This window comes from Mesocricetus auratus, unplaced genomic scaffold (assembly GCF_017639785.1).
Source record: "Mesocricetus auratus isolate SY011 unplaced genomic scaffold, BCM_Maur_2.0 Super-Scaffold_100011, whole genome shotgun sequence".
In the NCBI taxonomy this organism is placed as follows: domain Eukaryota; kingdom Metazoa; phylum Chordata; class Mammalia; order Rodentia; family Cricetidae; genus Mesocricetus; species Mesocricetus auratus.
The window spans coordinates 26228385-26251395 of record NW_024429195.1 but is presented as its reverse complement, the minus strand read 5'-3'; the positions used below and the strand labels follow the sequence as shown (position 1 = coordinate 26251395).

Genomic DNA, 23011 nt, shown 5'->3' with positions numbered 1-23011 from the left:
TCCTGATGGTTATGTAACATATATCCTGGCACATGCTAACCCAGCCTTTGCAGGCAAGCTTGTTCAGGCCCATCATGATGTCCTTTTGTGGAGGGAAGGGTTTTTATGACATCGACCTTCATGCAAGCAGGTAGACTCCCAAGAAGCCCAGGACAGGCACCTTTGGTGGCCTCTTCACTGCACTCACAGGGTGCACCGCAGTGGGAGACGTTTTCATTTTGTCAATAGCAGGAGGTCTCCCTGAGAAGTGGCCCCCTTGATTGTGGGTTGTCGCCTTCTAAAGGCTCACCGTGACCATGATCCTCGAGGTCAAACCTGTGATAGAGAATTTGGATAGACTTTGCCATCAGGGAGTCGATCTGTTGGCAGATGAAGTCAGTTAACCTCTTGATGGCCCAAATGCGAGCAAAATGAAATTTCCACATGGGATTTATAGGATGCCACCACGCAGCAGTTCTGTCTCTCCTTCTGTCTCTCTCTCTGTCTCTGGTTTTTTGAGACAGGGTTTCTTTCTCTGTGTAACATCTCTGGTTGTCCTGGAACTTACTCCGTAGACCAGAACTCACAGAGATCCACCTGTCTCTGCCTCCTGAGTGCTGGGATTAAAGGCATTTACCACCACTGCCCAGCCAGTTTACTCTCTTATTACACTAATTTTATTAATTCTTTGATATTCCCTTACATTTTGATCATATCCAATCCCCATTCCCTTCCCCTAACTTCTCCAAGATCCATACCTACCTTTCAACCCCCTCCCAACTTCATATTGTATTTTCTAAAATCCACTGAGTTCAATGTATGCTGCTCACATACTCCTGGGCATGGGGTCGTAAAATGGGGCACATTTTATCAGGTGCCTCACCCTTTGGGGAAACTGACCTCTCCCCTAGAAGTCATCAACTGTCAATTAGGGGTGGAGGCTGGGGAGCCCCGCCCACCTCCTGCCTGGAATGCTGACTGGCTTGATCTTGTCTGAATCTTGTGCAGGCTACAACAGCAGCTGGGAAAGCAGTTCACTCTCTAGGAATGATGCATTTAAGGACACACACTAACGGGCCATACACAGATAAGCAGCTTGTGTTCCTGGGTGGTGGAGATTTAAAAAAAATCAAAGACAGCTTAAAAGCCAGCAAGTTGCTTTTATTTTATAGCTAGAGATTACATACAGGCCCTGGAGAGATTGTTTTCTGCATGTGTGTGTGTGATGGAGGTGGTGGGGTTGCAAATGCACACGTGCATGGTGCAGGTAGCAGCAGGGTTGCAAATGCACACGTGCATGGTGCAGGTAGCGGCGGGGGTACAAATGCACACGTGCATGGTGCAGGTAGCGGCCGAGGGTTGGCATCGGGTTCTTCCTTGATCACTGCTCACCTTGTGTAGCAAGGCAGCGTGTCCTGGCAGTTCTCTGTCAACTTGACACAGACTGTAGTCATTTGGGAAAAGGGAACCTTAACTGAGAAAATGCCCCCACCTGAATAGTGCTCATGGGTAACTCATGGGGTACTTTCTCGGTTGTTGATTGATGAGGGAGGGCCCAGCTTACTGTGGGCAGGGCTACCTCTGGGCTGGTGGTCCTCGGTGCTCTATGAAAGCAGACAGAGCAAGCCATGAGGTGGCAAGTTAGTAAGCAGCTCCCTTCCATGACCTCTGCATCAGCTCCTGACTTCCCTTAGTGATGGACTCTGATGTGGCCATGGTGTATGATCACAGCAATAGAAACAATAACTAAAACACAAAGTTTCTTGCTGAATCTGGGGCAATTTTGGCTAGTTTGGCTAGGCAGCCTGCTCTGGGGATTTCCTGTCTGTCTTCCATGTGCTGGGCTTACAGGTGGCTACCACCCAAACCTGGCATTTATGTCGGTTCTGGGAATCTCAACTTTTGTTCCTCATACTTGCGTAGCAAGCATTTTCTCCGCTAAGCCATCCCTCCAGATGGAGGGTTCTTTTCTTGTAACATTAGCAGTTCTCGGATCAGTCTTTTTGCATTACTTGTGTTTTATCTTTGCCATGCAGTTTTACATATTTAGGGTGAACAGTGCTTGTCTGGTGCAGATATATACTGTATATTGATAACAGGATAAATTTTAAAAAATACCATTTGCTTCTATAATAGTTTTAAGTTTGCAGGGAAGTCAGGAAGATAAACACAGCTGCCTGCCTGTCTCACTGTGATACCAGTAGCTACAGTCCACACTGACTTGTAACACTCTAATTTTTCCCTGAAGATCCTAAGCAAGGCCAGCTTTGGTCATCCTGTCTCTGTAGTTTCCTCTAGACAGTGACCATATCTCAGATTTCATTACTTTGACATTCAAGTATTTTTATGCATCTCCAGTTTGGGACTGCCTGGTGTTTTTCTTGTGGCTAGACGAGTTCTAAAAGTTTGAGAGGACAACCACAGAAGTAGTTAGTCTTTCCTTTCCTTGGAAAGGGAGTCACTGAGCAGGAGTTCACTGTTAAGGGATGGAGCATCATAAGGAAGCCACCATCTAGTTGTTCACACCTAGGGGATGTTGTCGCAAGTAGGAAGTCACCATACAGCTGGTCACACCTAGGGTATGGTGTGTTACAGCTAGGACATCACCATGCAGTTTTCACACCTAGAGGAGGTACATTGCAGGAAGACAGTCGCCATGCAGCTGTTCACACCCAAGGGGTGATATGTTGTAGGAAGGATGTCACTTTCACACCTAGGGGATGGATGGTGTGTTGCAGGAAGGATATCACTAAGTAGATCACTCTTACAGGGTGGAATATGGTGGTTTTGCTTTATGTCATTGAGGGTGAAATGTAACTTAGGTAAGTTAAAGTTTCTTTATGTAGGAAATTTGTCTATTCTCCATTTACTTTAGTTCAATCGTTTTTATAAGTATTTAGTCAAAGACTTATTTTGTTGCTGAAACATTGGGAACTCTTATACTTGGCTCTGTGCTCTTGATACCTCTCAATGTGTTTATTTTGAGCACTCCACCACTTCTAGGGCACCAAGACTCACATGCAAATGCCCCATGGTAGCCTGGAGTGATCCATTTCTCCAAGGAGTCTTACTCTTTTTGTTAGAAAGTGGAATCGTACACGATTTAGTGTGCTTGCTGTTTTTGGAGCTGCTTCTTCCCAGTTCTGTCAGAGATTTGTACATTACTAACCTTCTTACACACATACGTATAAATATCTCCCTAGCCACCTGAGTCTGTGTTATACTAAATAAGCATGGGCTAGTATGTCCTGAGGCCACCATCTCACCCATCATCTTTTGGTGTCCTGGAATATTTTTAGCCTTCCTCCTTGCTTGGCTCTCATCTCCCACTCCATAGTGCCTTGGTCATGGCCTCTCTTCACAACAGTATAACAATAACTAAGACAAATGGCTTCTTGGAATTATTGTACGTAGTACACTGTAGCATTCAAAATTCACTAGTAATAGATGTGTGTCAACCAAATGGGCTTATATAAAAAGCCATATACCTACTATGTATATTAAGGGACAGCTGATTCTACTTTCCTTTTAGTTAACAATGTTAGACTGATTCTTCCTCAATAATCTTGTGAATTACACATTATAAATTGTTTCCACTGTTCTGAGAATTGACTAGCCATAAGATGTTTTGTGGTATGTTAACTGCCTGACCCATTCTGTTTTAATTAGTGAAGGGAAAGGTTCAGTGGTTAAGAGCATTTGTTCTGTTAAAAGACCAAGGTTTGGTTCCCAGTAACATGTGGTAACTCACAGTCAATGGTTGCTTCAGTTCCAGAGGATATGATGTCCTTTTCTACCTCTGTGGACACATATATACATACAGGCAAAACACTCATACACATAAAATAAGTGAATCCATAAAAAATATTAACGTGGAATTCAATATATTCATCAATATACATCATATATTTATATATTCATACATCCTGAATTTTTTGTGTTTTAAAATGTACATGTTATGATGCCAAAAAACAGGAACTAACACAGAGATGTTGCAAAGTAAAAATTTAATAATGGCTGGGCCATATTTCAGTCTCTCATAGTAGGAGAATGAAGATAGCCCGGATTAAAGGCAGAGAAGCAGTCTCTTTATACCAATGGAGCAAGTAGTTAAAATTGGAATTTTGCATTCATTTTTAAGATCATGGGAAGAAACACGTTTATGGTCAGATAATTAACATGCCATGAAACATCTTATGGCCAGTCAATTCTCAGAACAGTGGAAATAATTTATGATGTGTAATTCACAAGAGTATTGAGGAAAAACCAGCCTAACATTGTTATTTTTTAATCTTTTTTTTTAATTTTAGAAACAATCTTATTTTACATATCAATTCCCCCATTCCCTCGTCCTCCCATCTTTCCATGCCCCCCAAATGACTCCCCCACCCCTACCCACTCTCCAAAAATAGTGAGGCCTTCCAAAGGGGATCATCAAAGTCTGTCACATTATTTGGGGGAGGGACTAGGCCCTCTTTCGTGCAATAGTATCCCTCCATAGGGAATGGACGCCCAAAGTCCATTTGTGCACTAGGGATAAACACTGACTCCACTGTTCGAGGTCCCATAGACTGCCCTCGCCTCCTAGCTGGCACCCACATTCAGAGAGCTTGGCTCGGTCCAATGCTGGTTCCCCAGCTTTAAAACTAGGGTCTCTGTACCCTCACTAGGTCAGGTCAACTGTTTCTGTGGGTTTCTCCAGCATGGTCTTGGCTCCTTTGCTCATCCCTCCTCCTGCTTTACAACTGAAGTCCAGGAGTATGGCTCAGTGCTTAGCTGTGGGTGTCTGCTTCTGCTTTGATCAGCTAATGGATGATGGTTCTAGGAATGGTAACCAAGGTAGTCATCATTCTCATTATAGGGGGAAGGGCATCACAGGCAGCCTCTCCACTACTGCCTAGATTCTTAGTTTGGGTCGTCTTTGTGGATCTCTGAATATTTCCCTAGTGCCAGATTTATCTTTAAACCTATACTGGCTCCCTCTATTAAGGAATCTCTTCTCTTGCTCTCCTCTATTCTTCCCCTGACTCAATCTTCCTGCTCCTCATGTCCTCCTACCCCCTCCTCTTCTCCCCTTCTCTTTTTCCTACCGCCGCCCCCCCATGCTCACACTTTGCTCAGAGGTTCTTGTCCCTTTCCCCTTCTTCAGGGGACCATGTATTTTTCTGTTGGGGTCCTCCTTGTTTCCTAGTTTCTCTGGTGATGTGAATTGAAGGCTGGTAATCCTTTTCTCTATATCTAATATCCATACATGAGTGAGTACATACCATGCTTGTTTTCTGTGATTGGGTTTCCTAACTCAGAATGTTTTCTTCTAGTTCCATCCATTTGACTTTGAATTTCAAGATTTCATTCCCCCCCCCCCCCCCACTGAGTAGTACTCCATTGTGTAAATGTACCGCATTTTCTTCATCCATTCTTTGGTTGAGAGGCATCTAGGTTGCTTCCAGGGTCTCAGTCAAACATTGTTAACTAAAAAGAAAATGAAGTCAGCTGACCCTTAACATACATGGTAAGTATAAGCCCAGTTGGTTGACATATATTTATTAAGAAGCAGTGATTTTTTTCCTGTTTTCTTTCTGGTTTTGTTTTTTTGTTTTGTTTTTTGAGACAAAGTTTCTCTGTAGCTTTGGAAGCTGTCCTGGAACTAGCTCTTGTAGATCAGGCTGGTCTCAAACTCACAGAGATCCTCCTGCCTCTGCCTCCTGAGTGCTGGGATTAAAGGCAATCGCCACCAACACCCTGCTTCCTGTTTTCTTATAAAGTGAATAGCTGATTCCTCATGGCTCAAGGTTACCCTGTGAAGTTGATTTCTGAACATTTCCCTAAACAATATGATAGCTTTTCAGACTCCATTACTTACAACATTATTTCCAGACCCAGCTATTTGAAAGCTATTTTGTTTTTCTCATACAGGAGAATAGAAACCAAAAGGCAGGGTCCCTTCCATCCTGTTCAGAAGGAGAATTGCAGAAACCAGAATGTTCTAGATTGCTTACTCCTCAGAAACCAGTACACCCAGCTGGGCAGTGGTGGCGCACACCTTTAATCCTAGAGGCAGGAGGATCTCTGTGAGTTCAAGACCAGCCTGGTCTGCAGAGTGAGTTCCAGGACAGCCAGGCTACACACAGAGAAACCCCATCTCAAAAAACAAAAAACAAAACAAACAAACAAAAAAGGAACCAGTACATCCTGAATTACTTATTTTCCAAAAACCCGTGTTCCAGATTGTGTATTCTTCAGAAACCAGTAGGTTCTAGACTGCTTGTTCTTTGTTGCTGGCTGGCATTTGGAGATTGTCAATCTCACACCATTCTCTGTTTCAGGGTATTTTTGACATAAGGCAACCTTAGATGTTTTTCTATAGAGCAAACTACAAGCAACTTTAGCCAGTAGCCAACACCTGTGACTTCAGGGGACTTATTCTGTCCCCTGTTCTTTGTGGGAAGAGTTCTCAGGGTTATCCTTTGGACACTGTTTCCCTTAAGCCCCATGAGAAATGTAAAAGTGAAAATGCTTAACTGTGAAGTTGCCCCAGGGGTGGGGTAGGGGGTGGTGTATGAGCTGCACCTGGAGGAACTTCGCTCCATGTGGCCCTCGGTAGAGCGTGTGACCCTCCTGCAGGTCCCTGAACGGTTAGGTGAGGTTGTGAAGCTCTGAGTCCGGGATAGTATGGTCCCTTTGCCTCCATGTGGGCTACTGCCCACCCTGCTGTCTGTCACAGGGCTGGAACGGTCCTAGGGCTACTGCTGTCCAGGGGGCGCTGTGCTACTGTCTGGTCACATTTTGACCTATAGTCTTGCTCATTTGCTTATCTTGCTGTCTTCTCACCGGTGTTTCACACAAAAGGCATAAAAACAAAATGTCCCTTCTTTTTCAGAAGTGTGTTACAGAAGAATGTTTCTTTTTTGAACGCTTGGAATCTAACAACTACAATACTTACCGGTCCAGGAAGTACTCCAGTTGGTATGTGGCACTGAAACGGACTGGGCAGTACAAACTCGGATCCAAAACGGGGCCTGGGCAGAAGGCCGTACTGTTTCTTCCCATGTCTGCTACGAGCTGACTCGCTTCAGAATCGTTAATGAGAGAAAAGAACGCACACAGCTAAGTCTGGACACCTGGTTTGATCGCTCATTATGTAACAAGACACTTAACCATTACCTCAGTAAAGAAAAACAGCAAGTTTTGGAAAAAAAAATTAAGACTTCCCCCTTTTATAGTATAGAGCTTTGGTTGTGACCCGGTGATGATTAGAGCCACAATCTTTTTCATCTATTTTCTTTATTTGAAAAGAGGATTTAAAAATATGTACATTCGTAGATTCCCATCATGGAAACCACACAAGCGAGAAAGCTGGCGCCAGGTATTAACGGCAGATGATGGCCGTCTTTGGTTCACTCCCGTGTCTGCGTTCAGTCCACTCCCGTTGTGGCTCTGTAACTCTCGGGCAGTCCCCTGTGATAGAGTTTGTAGAACAGGCCTGTGTACACTGACGGGAGTTCCTCCATACTGAGGTCAATTTTGTCAAACCCTTCCCTGTGTCCATAAAGCAAAAGCCTAGCTACCCTGCTGGTGATGGGGGTCGTGTTTTCAGTCCTGGCAAGCTTTTCTAGATCCATCCATTCACACTTCAAGCATTCCTGCTGGCAGAAGTTGATAGTGAAGGAACATGGGTGCAGGCGGCAGATCAGGTACATGTCTGACTTCCCAAAGGCTCCAGGGTTCCTGTGTTGCTGCCGGATGCTCAGCAGGGACCTGAATTCTGACTTCACACCAGTCTCTTCGAAAACCTCTCGGACTGCTGTGTCACCTATGTGAAAGAGAGAAACAAACACAGAGATTTCGTTCTTAGAGATGCCATCAAAGGTTTCCAGATGCAATCTGGAAGTTAAACAGCAAAGCTCTGTCTTCAAACTGCTTTCTGGATGTTGTGCAGTGCACTTTGTATTTAAGATGCTTTTGAGACACTGAAGGTCTCCTTGGAGGCCATGCATGTGTCCCGTGTGGGAGCCACATCTTCTTAACCTCTTTCTGCTCTATTTCCCAAAAGAACACATTTGCAAACAAAGCTGCACTAACATTCTGATCAATCCTTCCTTCCCCTTTATCCTGCCCCAAACATCCATCAAACTGCCTGAGTTTATGAACATTAAACTGAGGGAAAGTATCCATCCTTTGTTACAGAAGGCTGTAGTGCTGAACATACTTGAGTTAGCTGTGAAATGACTCTGACTTCTTTGTGATCTCAAACCTCACAGGACAAAGTCTTTCACCATGGCTATACCCACTCCTAGCCAGCTGCTGGTGGATCCCACCGTGGTTATGCTCCCACCCCCACCCCTGGTGGATCCTAGCCTGATTTGAAAACTGCTTTTACTTGAGATCAGATTGTGTAGAACTTGGGATTCATTCCTTCAACATAAAAATACAGTAGCTGTTTCAGCAAACATTTTCATAAGGCTGGAAATGCATATAGTTTTATAATGTAACAAGGTTTTTCACATTTTTGTAAGTATTTTTAATTAAATACAAATTTCCATGGCAAGACTTTCATCACCATTAACATTGCATTTATGTCCAGTTTTTCTAAACACTGATGAAGAATGCCTGAATGGACTTCACTAGTTCTGATGCTCTATAGCTGCCTGCCTTGATCGCTTTTCTGGTCATCTTTAGAATTGTTATAGGTTGTTTAATGCCTTTAATGCCTCTCTGGCTGTTGGCCAAATAGCACCTAAGTTTGCCTTGCCAGTAATTCTACTGATAACACCTATGCATTGAAGAGCTATCAAAAGTACACAGTTCCATACACTGTCTCTCCTGCCCCACTGGACACAAACCAGCCCCTAAGACATGCTCTTGTTTCTAAGAAACAGTTCTGGAAAAGTTCACAGGAACAGTAAATTGGTCAAAAACACATGACATCTATCTATCATTCTTTAAGTGTATGCTGACTTCCCTTGTGGCTGAGATTTGTTCATAGGTTAATGAGCATGGCCAGAAATTACATTTCAAAACTGAAAGCACCAAGACAAGACATACAGCTCACCATGTCGATGCCTGCCTCAGCATGCTGGGTTCAGTTCCTAGTTCCACATAATGAGGGAGGGAACAGGGGCATCAAAGAACATTATAGGCTCACAAAGTTTCTCTAGTAAGAAAATAGTTTTCATCTTGCATACAATACATTATTAAAGTTATTAAAAATTGTGGCACTAGTCTTCAACGTTTATATAGTGGCCTCTGACTCTTGTGTGTGTATATATATATATGTGTATATATATGTATATATATGTATGTATGTATACCACACACACACACACACACACACACACACACACACACACACACACATAAACACTTTTCCCATGCTCTGGAAAATAACCTTGGGGATCCTGCTCAGTTCTTAGCACCACTAGTCTGACCAGCTGTCTGTAAGTCACGGAAACAGGCCAGGGTAAACAAGAGTGAGTGTCCTACTTAGCAGTCATTATAGTGGTGGTGACAGGATGAACACTGCCTGGCTAGCCGGGATAGTTTAACAAATCAGTGCATCACCCACTAGCTAAAAGCAGGAAATGCAAGCCAGTGCTTTTGTTTCTAAAGTGTGGGACATCCTCCCCTTCCACTTCAAATTTAAATTTATCAAGATAAACTGCTGTTTCTTTCCAATTATTTTAACAGACTTTAACCCAGCTGAAATAACAATTTCTGTGTGTGAAGAATCTAGAAGCTCAGTTTTGCTGCTGAAGAGGTATGCTGAACGTCAGGCTGGATTACTGAACAGTAGGACAGTATGAGGTTCCACGTTCCTTCTGTTTTGTAGGATGTCATGGTAGGATGCCATGAGATGGAATAAAGGGATGGGAGACGTTCAGCATGTGGGTTTCCTTGAGCTCTCTCTGGCACTGTTCAACATCCCTGGTTAGCTGAAGCAAGATATGGTTTTTACTGAGAGTAATGTCATATAGTAGGAAGGCATTTTGTTCCTTTGGATCATACAAGACACCTTTAGGCTCAAGCCTTAAGGACTTCAATTTATTTTGCATTTTCAAAACTTAATTTCTTACAACTCTCAGCATATCAATGTTTAACCTACCTTGCACTATCAGAGATGAAAGATTCCAAAAAAAATGAGCTTTTGAATTCACTAGTATTTATTTACTGGTATTTAATAACAGGCTAATTAACAGCCAGTAAATGTCAAACTGTTCAGGATGGCAACATTCCAAAAGTGTATTTCGTGCTTTCCCAAACAAAGGTTTCAAGAATATAATTTCCAGGTGGTCTAAACAATCTGGCTTCCTCATGAGAGTACTTTTGTTTTGTACTGGCTATCAACAGAAACAGGTTGTAGAGGATCAGGTTCTAAAGCTAATGGTGAATGCCATTGTCTGCTTTTTAGTTCAGATAAGTTATTTTGATAACCACAGATACTAAAAAAAACAAAAAAAACAAAAACTAGAAGTACATTTAAAATGATGTAGACTTAAAGGAAAGATGGTGGAATTATACCTAAAACTGAATTTATATACACTTTGCTTGAAAATGTGTTTTTTCATTTACATCCAAGTGTGTCTGAAATTCTTAGGATTTACTGAAGTTCTAAAGGAAAAAACCCCATCTCCATTCATTTGAAAAGGTATGTCTCAGGAAGGAAAGGCACATGGGGCTTCAGATGGCTTCCCCTCAGAGGAGGGAGAGAAGGCTAGACCTGAATTACCTTGTTCACATGCCCTCACACACCACATAGTTAATAGGAGAACATTAAGAAGGTGGCCTCTACTCTCAGTATTTGGCACCCCTACTAAATACAGATGTCCCTGAAGACATGGTCTAAGTAGCACGGAGTAGCCGAAAACACCATCCTCTTGCCTCGGCTTCCTTAGTACTGGGGTAAATAGGCATGTGATATCACACCAAGGTCCCCAGAGTACACACTGACAACAGACCACCCCCTATCCTGAGAACTAAGCAAACAATCAGTGAGAACATAACCCAAGGTCTGTTTTACGTATCTGAATGTCATCAGCATGCTGATGGGTTGTTAGGAGCTGGCCATGTAAATATAGACAGGGTATTTAGATCTGTGTAACATTTAAAAATTCAGACTTCATGAACATACACTCAAATATAAATAAACACAGTAGCTGGTTAAGGAGAAATGAGAATGTTAAAAGGTCTTTGAGAAATAATATGAATATCTAACGTATTATTTATAGATCAGGGTGATATTGAGTTTAACCTAATTGTTTAAGGAACCGCATAATTCTATGCATTGTGGATCAGTGACTAAGTCCTTAGCTCCCAGCCTTTCTCCCTATAAGATGATTTGGTGGGAGATGGGAGGCATGCCATTTCCCACTTGAGACTTCCTCATAAGATATTTTATTATGCTTTGGACTATTCATAATAAATATGAAAACCTTCAAAAGAGAATTAATTATATCACTATCTCCTTGTGGTTGGCTTTATTATACTTCAAAGTTCATTTAAATTTTTCAACCATATGTGAACATAATATGGTCAAGAATTCAAAATGTTAGCCTTAATTGAAATATTTATAATGAACTTTACTGGTGAACATCTCAAGTCAATGCCTTTTAGACGACCTCAGAGCATCCCTGGAAAGGGGTGTTAACACTCCCTAAGGACGGGCTGTGCTAGAAAACTCATGCTCACTGAATAGCAGCCCTCAGAATCTGCTGGAAATTTTCTGACTTGGTCTGAAACAGTTAGAAAATTTAAAGTCTTATTCTTAGCTAGAAAACCAGAAGGAAACATGAAATTTCCAAACATTTTCAAGCTTATCAGAAATATATAGATACATACCAATATCTTCTCCAGGTTCTGACAGGCCTCCTGGAAACTTCCACACATTTTTCAGCTGCAGTGCAAGGGAAACACACGGTGTCATGATTCACTCTCATTCTCCTGTTTCTGTCCGCTTCTCCCCTAGCCCACCCACAGCTGCTCACGGTAGCAAAAACTTGTGTTTAGCGATTCTACTCTATTTCCCCCAGCTTTCGTATTACTTCATCTTTTCTCTTTTGATGGAGATGGTGACTGAAGAAATAGTTTCCTCTTACTCTTCACGAAATAGAATTGGTGTTATTTAGCTAATGTGATACAACTTGTATTAATGAAACTCTGGAGGGAAGTATCTATTAATTTGTGTACTTTACAGAACCTGGCTGCTAGTTAAATATGAACAAATAGGACCTTACAGATGCTGCTATAAGTAGAGTACAGGAGAAATGTAACCACCGAGGTATGCTACTCTAGAGTTTTACATGCATTTACTGCGTTTTGTTTCTAATCACAGATATTATTCAAATTTTCTTCATGTTATGAGTTTTGTGTAAAATGTTATTGCTTTTTATGAGTAGTGTGAATAAAATTAATTTGGTTTCTTGGCTATCATTTCTTTGTATTCTCTTTGTATTATTTCTATTTGGGGGGCAGGGGTGGGAGGATGCTAAGGAGGTAAACCTGATCTCTGGGAGAAATAAGAATAGAGCAAAATAATGATGAGCTGGCACAAGACAGTTTTCTCATGGCTGACATGACTTGTCTCCTTGTAGAATTCTTCTGTATGTGTTCATCATACTATAAATCTCAAGAATGAGAAGTGACCTCATAAACCTGCAGATCTCATATCCTTCATTCATAAAACCTTTGTGGACTTCCGCTGTGCACTGTGACCCTTCATCTTCCTGAAAACGTGCTGCTGGGAGCATGCATCCCTGTCAGCTATGTGGACTTGGAGGCCAGTGGCAGGTTCCTGCTTTCCATACACTGTTGATTACTCAGTACAGAATCCAGGCTTTCCACCCTTCTGTGTCCAACTCAGGCTTCACACTAATTTATAAAGCACCTTATGCCTTACTTTACTAGTATAGAAATCTATGTCATCTGCAAGGACACACTGTCTTTTGGTTTATACTTTGACATGGTTCTGGAAGCTTTGTTTCTCTAGAAATTGGTAAGATGTGGGCACTACCGTCATAAACTCTGTAATAAAATGGTGTAACAGGGCACTTGAGAACTTGGTATTATTATGATATTAACCTGCCCGTACACCATCATTCTGTTATCACAGGTCTGTCAATAGTTATGATTTGCATTTCAAGTCTAAAGTCATGTCTGGCTCCCAAGAATCCTCACAGTGAGTCCTACCATGATTGTCAAATCACATTCCCTACTCTGTAGTCACTATCATTGAATGTATATGTTTGTGTCCCAACCCAAACATAAAACTTACTAAAGTCTAGGCACAGTACTACCTTAGGTGCTGCATAAGTTTATGTTGATGGTAAAAAGTTTGAGTCAGAGACATGACCTTAAGTTAAGCCTCGTACGTTACTTAGATAGCATGTCTGAGAAATTACGTGTTGTAAGTATGTAGTAAAATGTTTAATTTTGTCTAGCAGTATTTAACAAAAGGTCAGAAAATAGAAAGATGAATACTCTCGCTGGACTCTAGCTCAGAGACAGCACTAGCCCTGACTTGATTCCCAGCACCAGAGTAGAAAAGGCATTCTCCTCCACTTTGACACCAATGCCGAGCATGGAAGCATCTCTACTATGCCCTTAATCCCTGCTGTTTCTAGTAGCCTGGACTCCACCTTTAGCCTTTAGTACTGTTGCCAGTCTCTCAGGTCAAACCCCACGGCGATGGTTCTGCTTGGTGGCCAATGCGGCAGCCACTGGTTGAACTCTGCGTCTTCACACAATCAATTCTAATTTCTCAGTTTATTTTTCTATCCTTTAAACTTTTAAAATTGTTTTTAAGTTTTATTTATATGTACGAGTGTGTGTGTGTGTGTGAGTATGTGTGTGTGTGTGTGTGTGTGTGTGTGTGTGTGTGTGCCTGCCACATGGATGAAGGCGCTTGCAGAGGTCAAAGAAGGCATCAGATTCCCACAAGCCAGAGTAGAGGTGGTTGTGAGCCTCCTGACATGGGTGCTATGAGCCAAACTGGATTGAGTAGCAAGTGCTTTTAACCACTGAGCCATCTCTCGAGCGCCTCTCCTCACCTCTTCCCTCCCCTCCCCTCCCCTCCCCTCCCCTCCCCTTGCCTCTCCTCTTCCATAACCCGGTAAGAAACTCTGCTAGTCTGAGTTTGAAATGTCCCTTCCTCAGAAGCATCTCTGGAAGCTCTCATGGCAAAGAATCCATTCTATGACTATCCAGAGACTGAGCACAGGACTGTTGGGGTGGCATGTTTTCAATCTCTGTGCTCTCCATTCTGGGAGCCGAGCTCCTGGCAACACCAAGAATGCTACCTCAGTAATATGTCTTCCCAGTTAAACACTCATCTGTGATATTCTACAGTCAGGAAGTAAGCATGGCATTGAGGGTCACACTGGTGGTTTCAGGCCTCTATCACAGCTTCATTTAAAGAAGTATCTAAGTGTCCCGTAGCTGCTTAGAAATAACTACTAGAGTATCTTTCTATATTCCCTTAGCCATCCAACATTTCTACATGCTATTTTTCTCTAGGGAAAATGTCTGAAAAGCAATCTATAAGGCAGGAGCAACTTACTTTATTTCGATCTTGTACAACCAGCACTTTTCTGGTGCTATCATCAAATACAGCACCTTTTTTGAGGGAAAAGATAATTGCAAAATATTAATTTCACTCATCTTCAACTCCTCCCGTAGTTACTTGTGGTCATTAGAATCCCACATGCATTTGAAGGCCTGGTCCAGATACCTCAGACAAGAAGACTGTAAAACATCTCTCCACTAAGGAGGCCATTGCTCAGTTGGCAGTTTGCCTTTTTTTTCTCTTCTCTCTTCCTTCCTTCCTTCCTTCCTTCCTTCCTTCCTTCCTTCCTTCCTTCCTTCCTTCCTTCTTTCCTTCCCTCCCACAGCAATTTGGCACTTCCAGGAAAGATACAGCATATGTTAAAATTCTACAAGAATCATGTGCATAAACCTTTTCTATAGGCTGTCCATGCCTCATGGCACAGATGAACATATTTTTTTACACTTTATTTACATTTTCTTTGGTGTTCAAACAGTTGTGAGTACTTGCTGCTGTCTATCCGGCTTTCTAAAGAGACACTGCCTATTGAGAGCTTAGAACATTTTCTTCCTTACAGATCCAGAAGCTAAGACGTCCAGAATCAAGACGCTGATCCATGCAGTGTCTTTGAGGGGCTAGTTCTCAGAGAGAGAGCACCCCGGGGGAAGGGTGGACCCCTTAGGCTTCTGCTAATAAGGGCTCTAATGCCTTGTTAAAGCTCTGTCCACAGGACCAAGTCACATGCGCAGGCCTCACCTATTAATGCCGCCAACCTGGGGATTATGTTTCTAACATGACACAAGCATTCATACCTCAGAGCTCAAAACACTAAAGACATGACTGAACTTGTTGTTCAAATTCTTACTCCTTGAAGCACAGTGCAGACCTCTGCTTCCTGATAGAGACCCCTACTATCTCAGTATCCATTAAGACCTGTCTGAGGCAGCTACACTTCCTTACTGTGTATGAATATATTTCACAGCACACTCACACAGTGGAAGGCTTTATCTTGCAGGTGCTTAAGGCGTCGATCCAGCTCTTTCATTTTCTCATTCATCATATACACTGCTCAGTACACTGTGGTCTTTGCTAGGACCAAGCCAAATCTTTCTTGAGTATTTAAAAAATAAATCCCCCTTTTTATTCGTATGGGTGCTTTGCCTGCTTGTGTGTCTGTACCGCGTGCATGCAGTGCCTAAGGAGGCCAGAGAGGGCAGTGGGTCCTCTGAGACTGCAGTTACAGATGACCATGTGTGTGTCAGGAATCGAACTCAGATCCTCTGAAGGAGCACCAACTGCTTTTAACTGCTGAGCCATCTCTCCAGCCTGTTCTTAGGTTTTGTTTGTTTTTTTGGGGGGGGGGTTTCAAGACAGGGTTTCTCTGTGTAGCCTTGGCTGTCCTGGAACTCCTCATTCTGTAGACCAGGCTGGCCTCAAATGCACAGAGACGTGCATGCCTCTGCCTCCTGAGTGCTGGGATTAAACGTGTGCACCACTACCACCTAGCTAGCTTTTAATATTTTTGTTTGGGCAATCCTGGGTCAAAAACATAAATACTATTTTAAAGATTTGTATTAGATTCCTTGAAATGGGCTAACTTAAACATATCCACATAAGAAGATATTTTCTATATACTTACCAATTCTTTCAAAATTCATTGAGTCTTTTCATGTAACATACGGAAGTCCTTTATGTATTACCTGAGCTCCTATTATGTATGAGGCATTTTACCAGATGCTGGGGATGCAGTAGTAAACACAGCAAAACCTCCAGTCTGGGATTCATATCCTGCTGTGTGTGTGGTAAGTTACACAGAATGCCAGAAAGGGGTTAAAAAAGAAATAGAGAGGCAACGAATGTGAGAGAAGCTTATTTGGAATCGAGGGGCTGGAGAGATGCTCACAGCTTAAGAACCTATATTTCCTTGCAGAAGACCTCAGTTCAGTACCCAGCACTCACTTCAGATGCCTTGTAACTACATGTAACTCTAGCTCCCAGGATCCGATGTCCTTCCCTGGTCTCTATGGATGCCTGCACACAGGATAGGCACACACACACACACACACACACACACACACACACACACACACACACACACACACACACGCTCATAAACAGAACTTATTTGAAAAATTCAAACGTTAAAAAGTACCTGAAATGAAGCACTGCACTCGGTACTCTGAGGCAGGAAAAGACACCCATAACTGTAATTAACTCCAATGGAGGAGGTATTATAGGATGCAAGTCTAACTGGACTTTCCAAGGGATTAGAATGCCAAGAAACCTACTTTTAGATTGGAAGGCTTTGTGATTACCTAGCATCTTTTTTTCTTTAATGTGTTCACAAACAGCATAAACTAAGGCAGAGTGGGAAGATATTAGCACAACTGGAGCGACCCCTGCTGGTCACAGTATAAAGCTAACGCAACACAAGACTGGAGTTAAACAGAAGCTCCTTCCAGCACATTAGGCACCGAGTGGCTCCATGTGCCTGTCACAGGGTCATGTGAGTGTCATAAGGAGTGACTGAGTTCACAGAGCCGTCAGGGAGAGAGCTGGGCTTAACAGCCAGGCTTCAGTCCAAGTGGGCACTTAAGGACAGAGCTGCTCCATCAAGACACAGCAGCTGTTCCGTATCTAAAGATGTCATTGTCCACACATCTGTACGCCCTCCCTCCCTCCCATGGTATTCTGGGTGCCTACTTTGTATTTAGCTTGAGAAAACAATGGTGAACAAGACACAAAATGTCTGGCTTCAAGGAGTTTGCATATCAAGTACATATATATCATTGGGTGTGGGATACTACAAAGAAAAGCAGATCTGGATAAAGAATCACAGACTGGTCAAACAGGCATGGAGGAGGCCCTTATCTTAGATAGGAAGTTGGGGGGCTTTTCTGAAGTCAGTAAAACGCTTCCTGTGCAAGCATGTGGGACTGAGCTCAGGTCCTTGGCCTCCACATAAAAAGCCAGGCACAGTACATCTGCAGACCCTTGGCTTGCTACCTCACCAGCCTAGCCAAAGCAGGCGCTCTAGGTTATGAAACACTAGGCAGATGGCACTTGAGGATGCCAGGCACGGTTGTGCTCTGGCCTACACACACACACACACACACACACACACACACGCACGCACGCACGCACGTGCACACACACACCATAGCTTTGCAGAACTTCTGATGAAGCATCAAATGGCTGGTTAGAATCCTCTGAGGTGGAGCCCACAGAATGCTTCTGAATGTCTACTTGCTGCAGGGAAGAAGGCTACAGAGAGAGCATAGTACCAGACACTCCCATTAGCTCATCTATAACACTTTAGATACACAGACCAGACTAAAACCTCACATAAACTACATGAAAATCCCCACTTAACTGTGGTCATAATTAACCTGCATTGTTCTATTTTAAGTGTGTGTGTGTTTTCTGGAAACCTAAGAACTTCCTTAACCCTGGCTCTCAAAAGATGGCCCTGAGGGCAGCAGCAACAACAGCTGGCACAGAGAAATGAGCAGGAATCAGAACCTTGGGGATGGAAGTCGATGTCCATTCTGGCAAGCCCTCTAGATTCCAATGCCCTCAGCAATGAGAATTTCCTGTTTCTGAAGGGTAGTGATAGATTATTTATGGCTTATTAAAGTTAGCCTGAGGATTCAGAAAAGCAAAGTCAGCTTCAAGCTGCAGATGTATCAGGCAGTGGTGATTCACACCTTTAATCCCAGCAGCCAGAAGCTAGGAGGTGGTGGTACACACATTTAATCCTAGGACTCAGGATTAAGAGACAGATGGATCTCTGTGAGTCCAAGGCCACCCAGATCTACACAAGAGTGAATCAGTCTAAAAGAGAATTACAGCTCACACCTTTAATCCCAACACTAGGGAAGTACAGAAGACAGAAGCAAGGTCTCAGTAGAGGCATTCTTTCTCCAGCCACACTGAGGAGAGGAAGACACTTTAGTCTTAGGATTCTCCAGCAGCAGTCTGAGGTTTGGTGGAGCCAGGATCGCCTTTCAGTCCAAGGTAGAGTAAGAGCTAGAACCCCGCTGCTTTGTTTTTCCAATCTTCAGCTTGAATCTTGAACCCCAATATCTGTCTCTGGGTCTTTTATTTATCATGCAACACTGAAGCTAACTGGGGAGATCAAGGCTCTACACTAGTTATACTGTTCTATTTTAAACCACTTGGCACAATAACCATTTAAAGTCGTACGAAGTAATAGTCAAATGATTAAATGGTTAGTTTGCCTCATTTCAAGTCCAACCTAAAAGTTTTCCTGTACGACTCTACACACTTAGTACCTATTTAGACTAGTACATGTGAAACAACCATGAGCTTTGTCAGAATCAAAATGGGTTCCTTATGTCGATCTTAACAACAGGAAATAAAGTTGAGAGATTATGAAGACAAGTCCTTAATGTGAACACCTGATAATAATTACTACAAAGGCCTCCTGAAACCACAGCTGGCCAAAGCCAGAACAAAGGGTACTCCATGAGGACACGCTCAACTTTTGACTGATGCCAATACTACCCTTAATGTCTGTGTCCAAGGATTACTCTTTTAAGAACCTATTATAATATTGTTTTATCTTTTAAAACTTATTCTTGTCTCCTTGAACATGTTTCAAGTTTACTATGTCATACGTGTGCTGATTGCAATACACTTGAATCACCAAAACAACAACAAAATCCCCTTACTTTCTGGAGATTTCCTTATCCCAATTCAGTGTCACCACTGAGAAGTGTTTAATCATCTGTGTGGAGCATGCTAAGTGCGGCCTTTGGGAAGCCCACTTCTCCACTGGTTCTCTGTGACACCCTGGGAGTCCCGGGACAGACAGCCTTTGTTTTTCAAAAGCTGTATGTTACAGTTGCACAGTGCTCACTGACAGCTCAGTGGCAAGAAGACACGGTAAACCCGTGAAACGTTATTTCCGGTGGGCGTGGGTCTGAGACTGACCTGCAACCCCTACTTGGTGTGTAGCATATCCTGGCAGTCTGCTAGGTCCTTCTCCCAGCCACAGAGTCAGCGTCGAGGAATGGGATTCTGCATGGTGGAAGCAGAAGCCCAGGGCAGCGGCAGGCGCGATGAAGTGACTCTGCAGGATGGGGACGTGTAGCCACGCAGCCACCCTTCCTTCGGATCGCCACCGTTGTACGGCAGCTGGAATGCAGAGGGAGGAAGAAGACACTCTGTAAGCTCTTCAGTGGGGTGAGCGGTCGACGCCTCTCTGCATTACTATAGCCCAGTGAGGTGATCCTCCGCCCATCGCAGTGCTGGTGTTTATAACCATGCCTCCTGAACATGGGACCAGCACTCCACACTGCTGTGCAGTGGACAAAGGAACTGGTTGAAAACAACTGCGGGGTTACTGCTTTCTTCTTTGCAGTGCTGGGATCACGGCGAGGGTCCTGCCTGTGCTACGGGGTACTCCACCACCGAGCCACGATCCCAGCCCACTGTTTCTTTTCATGCCTTAGCTTTAATATTCACGATGATGAAGAAAGGTGCTCTTGTGTTTGTTTTTTAACTCTTCCTGTGAGAGTTCTGATGTTATTTTTGGTTTACAAACTGCAAGGTGACTAAAGAAGTTAAAAAAAAAGTCAATTCTCTATTACTAACCTGAAGAAACTTTTAGATTTTTTCCTTGCGATTTTTGTCATTAACATAGTGTCTACAGTTTATATTATGCCTTTAACAATACATTACATATTAAAGTCTATCATTATAACTCCTTCAAATAGCAGCAGCCTCCCTCATGTTCCCTGCACGCTACCCAGCCAGTTTCTACTCTAGACATTTATATTATTTAAAAGTTCATTATAACATCATTCTGAATATAAGATAGGTTTTCTATCTTAGAAATCTTTACATTTTCTTAGTTTGCTGTGGGATTAAGCCAGGGGGGAAAGGTGCTCATTTATTTGAGCCTTAGATATTTCAGATGCTTAACATTATTCAAGTGTTCGCACTGTGAGAATTTCCGCACCACAGCTGAGCATTCAGCAAAACCTCGCAGTCACGGATCACTCTCCTATCCTTCTTCCCACTCTCTCCCCCTTGGTGCCAAGTTACGCACTTCCTGGTCACCTGCCTTTCTCTTCTTTCTTAGCCTTGCCTAGGTAAGCTCCTCCCTGCTAAGGACCACGGGCTCCCCATCTTTGGAGGTCAATTTGCCTACCACAGTGACAAGTTGTTGGTCCTTAATAGATGTCTTGATTTGATCCAGCATGCACTGAGGCTATTAGGAGCAGATACTTCCTACCTCACTTTCTCTAGCTGAATCCTTCTGGGCTGAGGTAAAATGATGTAAAGATGCACACATCCCAAGTGTGCATTTGAAGACACCCATAACCAACACCTCCACTGAGACTCCAGAACATTCCATCATGCAGGGTCTTCTGTGGTCCTTCCCAGGCAGTCCTTCCAATCAAATGAGAAGGCTGCTTTCTAAAACACGGGGTCCGATTTTGCCTTTAAACTGTCCACCTTGGACCATTCATGTTACCACTGTGTCAACTAAAGCGTGAGGCTGCTCAGTTCTGACCTCACTTAACACTTAACTTCACCTCGCCAGTGGCTACTGCAAACCACCTCGGCACTGAACCCAGTGTCCACCCTAGCTTCATCCAGAGGCCTGTTGATGTTCATTCCTCATAGTGGAATTATCCTAGACCCAGTTCTATGAAGAATTTCTTCCTTTCCCTTTTCCCCCTCTAAGTAACGTGGTCCCTCCCCACATCCCCATGTCTTGTACCTGGTCCTGGAAGACCAGCTCCTGTATGACCTCATCAAGTCTCTTAACCACTGCACAGGTGCTACTACTATGTGAACTTAACATGTGCTGTCTGTGTGACTCACTGGAATGTGTCACACATCACCTAACCTGCTAGTTAAAATGTCATGAATCTGCAATCCTCTCACTAGAAGCAGGGCGATTTCACCGCCATTGTAAACTGTATGTGATGCCAGGCATGGTAATTATTTCTGTAATTCCAGTGATCTGGAAGCAGAGCTAGGAGGGTCACACGATTAGTTTTGTGTGATCCTATCACACCAGAATTAGACAGTGGCTTGTAGAACAGTGTGGACAAGTACTGACCCAGAGCCGGGGGAGATACCCACTGCCTCTGTGCCTTCATTAACGGATGAGCACGTACTGTTCAGGTTATGAAGACAAAATAAATTCATATTTCTTAAAATGGTCATTACAGTGAAATGTTTTATTAACGATGCGTAAAACGCTGTAAGGAACTTCATTCAGGGTGGCTTTGATCATAATTATTCAGTAACTAGGGCTAGCATTATTCACCTAAGAAGTCTTTTCAGCAGTCATTTGGGTAATGCCTGGCAGAGTCTGGGACTTGAACCCTGGACACGTTTCTAAATCCAGCACTTTCTGGAGCAGTGCTCAGATTAGCATTGGTCACCGGTATGACAAACGTGTGCTGTCCACATGTGTATACATATCAGTGGATGAACAGATTTGCTTCTCCTCCAGGTGACATTGCTGGAGTCTGGGCGGGGCTTCTCAGCACTTAAGTGAAGTAGACCAGTTTGAAGATTAACAGCACTAGAGGCGCTTACTTGTCATGTTGCTCAAAGGGTTAACCGGTTATGTGAAAGGAACTTTCCATAGCTGAATCTCCACGCTATGTCTTCAGTCTGAGAGACAGGCTGCTCTAATAAACCACTTACCCTAAAGTCACTCAAGCTTCCTCTCGGATAACTGGACCCTGCGTCCAAAGCTAGTGATGTGTTCCTACTGAAAATGCAAAGCTCTGCGGGTAGAAACAAGCACTGGTTCTTGACCTGCCAGCTCCTATCTGTCCCGATTAGGAGAGTTGTGCCTCTCAAACACTGTGGCAGAATCTAAGCGCCAACAAAACTAAGGCTGCAAGGTAGCAAATGTGAGGTTATCGGCGTTTAACTAAGAGTTAGATGTGTGGCCGACACCGAGGCAGGCGCTGCGAACCCGCGGCAATAGCACGGGCGAGGATTCAGGTTTCGACCCGGGCATGGCTGAGGGAACTTCCAGGTCACAGCTAGAGGACCGCTGCGAGTCCTTCCAGCTTTCACCTCAGAGCCCGCATGCTCCGCCCTGGTTTCCGGGACCCGAGCACCCGCACTTGCCCTCCAAGAGCCTCCGGAAGGCGGCAGCGTCCAACCCGTGCAGCGCGCGGTGCCGTGCCAGATGCACCGAGACGCCCCCAAATCTGTCCAGCTCGCCTTGCAGCTCGCCCGCGTCTTGCGGGATGCCCGAGGCCGTGCGTGGCTCTGCCCGGAGCCCGGCTCCGCCTGCACGGAGCAGCGCTGCCTGCAAGCAAACCGGTCTCCTCAGCCACCTCATTGCGGCGCCTAGCTTTTCTGTCGCTCCTTAGGTTCCGGTTCGTCTCGCCCCGCCCCATCTCGCTCTGCTCCATCTCGCCCCGCTCCGCCCCATCTCGCCCCGCCCCGCCCCATCTCGTCCCGCCCCGCCCCATCTCGCCCCGCCCCGCC

At 43.9% G+C, this 23011-nt stretch overlaps 2 protein-coding genes across 2 annotated transcripts in view; one reads left to right on the top strand and one right to left on the bottom strand.

The window, feature by feature from the left end:
* The window catches only part of Fgf2 (fibroblast growth factor 2), a 60806-nt gene extending 48401 nt beyond the window's left edge, over positions 1-12405 (top strand). Inside the window, exon 3 of the mRNA XM_005069694.4 lies at positions 6860-12405. Coding sequence (XP_005069751.1) covers positions 6860-7045 — 186 coding nt within the window. The 3' untranslated portion in view covers positions 7046-12405. The remainder of the gene's footprint in view (positions 1-6859) is intronic.
* On the bottom strand, positions 7245-22898 carry Nudt6 (nudix hydrolase 6). Its single transcript, XM_005069647.4, has 5 exons — positions 22646-22898; positions 19472-19675; positions 14531-14586; positions 11815-11869; positions 7245-7792 (listed from the first exon to the last, which is right to left on the bottom strand). The coding sequence occupies exons 1-5, from the start codon at positions 22860-22862 to the stop codon at positions 7395-7397; spliced, it is 930 nt and encodes a 309-aa protein (XP_005069704.1). The 5' UTR covers positions 22863-22898; the 3' UTR covers positions 7245-7394.
* Positions 22899-23011: the final 113 nt, after the last annotated feature.